The sequence below is a fragment of the Crocodylus porosus genome, unplaced genomic scaffold, assembly GCF_001723895.1.
Source record: "Crocodylus porosus isolate Cpor-Errol unplaced genomic scaffold, CroPor_comp1, whole genome shotgun sequence".
Lineage (NCBI taxonomy): Eukaryota > Metazoa > Chordata > Crocodylia > Crocodylidae > Crocodylus > Crocodylus porosus.
This window is the reverse complement of record NW_017728943.1, coordinates 97,539,928-97,544,000: the sequence shown is the minus strand read 5'-3', so window position 1 is coordinate 97,544,000 and position 4,073 is coordinate 97,539,928. Positions and strand designations below refer to the sequence as shown.

The window sequence follows — 4,073 nt, the reverse complement described above, 5'->3', positions numbered from 1 at the left end:
CCCTGGCATAACAAGGAATAACGGCCACAAGTTGTTGGACAGTAGGTTTAGATTAGACATCCGTAAGAACTGCTTCACAGTCAGGGCGGCTAGGATCTGGAACCAGCTTCCAAGGGAAGTGGTGCTGGCTCCTACCCTGGGGGTCTTTAAGAAGAGGCTTGATGCCTACACAGCTGGGATCATTTGAGCCCAGTTTTTTCTCCTGCCCAGGCAGGGGGTTGGGACTTGAAGATCTACAAGAACCCTTCTGACCCTACTTCTATGATTCTATGATAAACCGGGGATGATGCAGCTTGGAACATGATAGCAACTGCTGCTGATCCTCAGGGATTGCCCCAGGAATCCCTGCTCTCTCAACCACACCCACCTCTGCCTCCCCTCCACAGCAGTCAACATTTCTGATCAGTGATCACTACCAATTACCAGATTCCCAAGACCAGCAGCCACACGAAGGGACAAATTCTGCAGTGAGGGTAGACAAAATTGGGCAGGTTTGTCACCAGGGGCTGCAAAGACAGAGCTGGAGCACAGCAAAGGAATGTGCTGGACAAATAGCAGGTAGAAGCACCCTAGAGGTGCCCCCTGTGTGACCCCTGCCACCACATGCTGCCAGAAGCCAGATCCAAACTTTTGTGCATGCCAGATCTGGCCTGAGGGCTGTAATTGACAACCCCTACTCTACCAGCTACATGCCAGTTGCTCTCTTTTGAAACATGAACAAAAAAACCCCATCACTCGGAATAAATGCATGCATACAACCCTAATTCATCTGCCCCACCCACATACCTCTTACCCCAATTTCATTTCCTTAAAGGGATTATCTTGAGGACTGAATAGGAGTTCCTTCTGATCTTATCTGTCAGTATCATCACTTATTCAGCTACAGAACTGCTAGTCAGAGGTATAACACTGCCTCCTATAATACTCTCAAGCACAAGGGCAAGAGGTGACAACCAGAAATCCACCATGCATCTGACTAAGTAAACAGCTCAGCCACCAGGATGACAAAATTATTTTTAATTAAATAACTCAATTCTGTGACTTCCCTCTCTCATGGGGTTTGTAAATATTTAGGCCCTGATTCTGGAAAGACTTACACACTTACTTAAATATTAAACAACATGAGCAGCTCCACTGATTTTAATTGAACCATTCACAGGATGTAAACAAACAGGTATGCAAAACTTTACAGGGTCATGGTCTAATTTAGCACATTGATAACTGATTGGAAGTTCAAGTTTTGAGAAAACATGCAAAAGTGACGCTAAGTTCCTTAACTTGCTACAAAAAAGAATCTTACCCTGATTTTTCTTTTTCATCAGCCTCTATGTTTGTGTTAAGGATTTCCACTTCTTTAATCTTTTCCTCCTCTTGGTCTTCCAAATTGGCTTCAACTTCTGTTTTGGTTAAATTAAATTCCTTTTCTTGGTCAGGTTCAGTATACCCAGGTTCTTGCAAGTTTTTTTTGTTTCCCTAGGAAAATACAAAAATGGAATTAATTTATGAAATCAACATTCAAGAAAAGGCAAAAGGAGGGGAAAGGGTGGAGGGGAGCACTGGCACCAGACAGTCCATGCAGCATCGACAGCTGTAAGAAATGGGGGAGCTGGGCTAGGTAACCCACACAGCACATATGGCCAGGAGAGGGGGAGAACCAGCCTGCCCACCTTACGCATGCAGTGGGGCAATGGGCTGGGCAGCCTACACAGTAGGGGGGAACCAGGAGGTGATCTCTGCACAGCCGCAAGTAAGGCTTGTGACCTGTACAGCATGTGGCCTCCAGCTGCCCAGAAGTTGGACAGCCCTGCTCTGAAGAAATGTCATGAGTCAAAGCTAAAAAATCTAGCATGAAATGTTTACCTAATTTTTTTTTTAAATGAAGTTACCTTGTTAATTTTTAACCCAAATTTGATTCCAATTTATTTTAAAACACACTTAAAATGCTTAGAAAGGTCTGGATTTCATGACATTTCTTCCAGTTCCAATGGAAACATTTTTTACATAACACAACCATTTCTACAGAGCGCCAAATGGTGACATTGTCAAGCACATGCTGATTAAGAATTAACCTAACTAAAGTGAAAATTGACTAATCCATTTTATCCTCCAAAACATTTTTATTCTCCTCAAAGTCTCCATGTCTTTAAAAGACTTTAGGGTAATAAGACTTCAAAGCAATAAGACTTCATATAAGCTGTGAGACAGTACTCCTGGTACCATATTTTCCAGGTACTTAAGCCAGCGAGGTGAGGATTTAAACCAGTAGTTCTCAACTAGAGTGCTGCCACAGCAACAGCAGCCATGTAAAACTGCCCCATGCAGACTCTGCTGCATTAGGGCTGTGGTCAGCTTAAAGCAGAAACAGCTGGCTCAGCTATAGCCCTTTCTAGTCTGGACCCTCCCAGAAACAACCATGCAGGACAGATCCACCAGCACACCTGTTTCCAGGAGAAGCAAGACCTGGAAGGGCTACATAGCACAAGGCATCTCCAGCCTGCTTGAGACTGATCAAAACCCAAAGGCAGCAGAAGCATGCAGACATGCCCCAGCCCTTGCCAGGCTGGCTGTGCAGCAGGCATGCAAGGGCATTTGTACCTGAAGGCAGAATAACCCAGGTAAGAAGCACTGAGATAAGCTAAGAACCATTGTTGGTGCTACCATCACTGTTGGATGCTGCCACATCCAAAAGTGGCGGAGGGGTGCCATGACTGAAAAAGTTGAGAACTACTGATCTAAGCTGTAAGCCCTGACCTTTATAGGATTCCACTCAGACAAATCATTTTACTTATACAAAACCCCAAAGATCTAAAATCAGACTTTGAAAGGGTACACACACTCGCCTTCTGTACCTTGATGTACATGTACTACACACGGAAGAACCAGGAATCTTTGTGGAACCCTACTCATATTGCTGGGAGATGGAAATGCACCAAAGAGCACTACACTGCAGAACTGAAGCCTAAATCTGAAGCCAGGTTCACAAAATTTAAGTTATTTTACTGTAGGCTTTTAAGAGTATGCAGTCCACTGTTTGGTTTGAATTTGACCTGTAAGCCCCTCACAGCTGGGAAGTAGGAACTGTTTTGGTGGAGGTTGTGGGCATTTTGCCTTCCAGACTTTCTGTAATAGTCTTCCCGAGATGGATCTGGTTGTATCATATGTTCTTTTAAAATAGGTACTAAATTAAGTTTATTCCCCACCAAACTGCTCAAGACAAATCTCACTTAATGCATTACTGCCTATTAACCACACAACTTCATTTAGCAATAGAGCATATATGAAAGATTAAAATATTTTACCAGAAAGGTTGGCTTATCGTTTTCTTTACTTTCACTATCATTATCAGCTGTTTTTGCTTCTTCTTGTTGAGTTATCACTACTTCCTCTTCCTTACAATCTTCCTTATCCACTTTTACTTCTTTTATATCCTGTTCAGGCTCTTCATGTATTTTCAGTTCTTTTTCCTTTTCACAGTCTTTGCAGGACTTGTTTGCCACTTTCTCTGGCAATGCCATTTGAAATTCAATATTAGCCGATGTACAATATTCCTCGAAGCCATAGAGATATCTGAAGGAGGAGAAATTACTTTCTATGATATAACATTAACTTACAAACATATTTACACAATTAAGTCCTTATAACCTTCCATACAAAAAAAAATGAACAGCATATGGTACTGAAGACACCTGCAGGTAAGCCTGGTAGCCATTTGATCCAACTGATTTCAACACTAAAGATACTTCTTAAAACTGACATATCAGGCTGGAACAGATTGCTCTCAGCTTCTTGCACCTCATTAATGCTCACTATTTCAAAGTCTGCTCTCCACCAATTCATAGCTGTTTGCACCTTATTAAGGCTCCTTACATTGAGTTTCCCCTTGACATGGGGTCTTGTACATGTGCTGGGGTTTAGTTCCCTAAATTGAAATGGTAGGTTTTTAATTGTGATGATTAAAAACTCACAATTTCAATTTAGGAGCTTCCATCACTGTTACTGCAATGGGCCCTGATCCTTTTTTTTTTTTTTTTTTCCTCCCCATGGAGCCTGCCCATGTCTCCCACAGACAGGGG

General features: G+C 42.6%; 1 protein-coding gene across 1 annotated transcript in view; it reads right to left on the bottom strand.

The window, feature by feature from the left end:
- Positions 1 to 4,073, bottom strand: part of ARID4B (AT-rich interaction domain 4B) — a 98,546-nt gene that overhangs the window by 43,024 nt on the left and 51,449 nt on the right. The window contains exons 14-15 of the mRNA XM_019548615.1: positions 3,300 to 3,567; positions 1,301 to 1,473 (exon numbers count right to left, since the gene is read on the bottom strand). Coding sequence (XP_019404160.1) covers positions 1,301 to 1,473; positions 3,300 to 3,567 — 441 coding nt within the window. The remainder of the gene's footprint in view (positions 1 to 1,300; positions 1,474 to 3,299; positions 3,568 to 4,073) is intronic.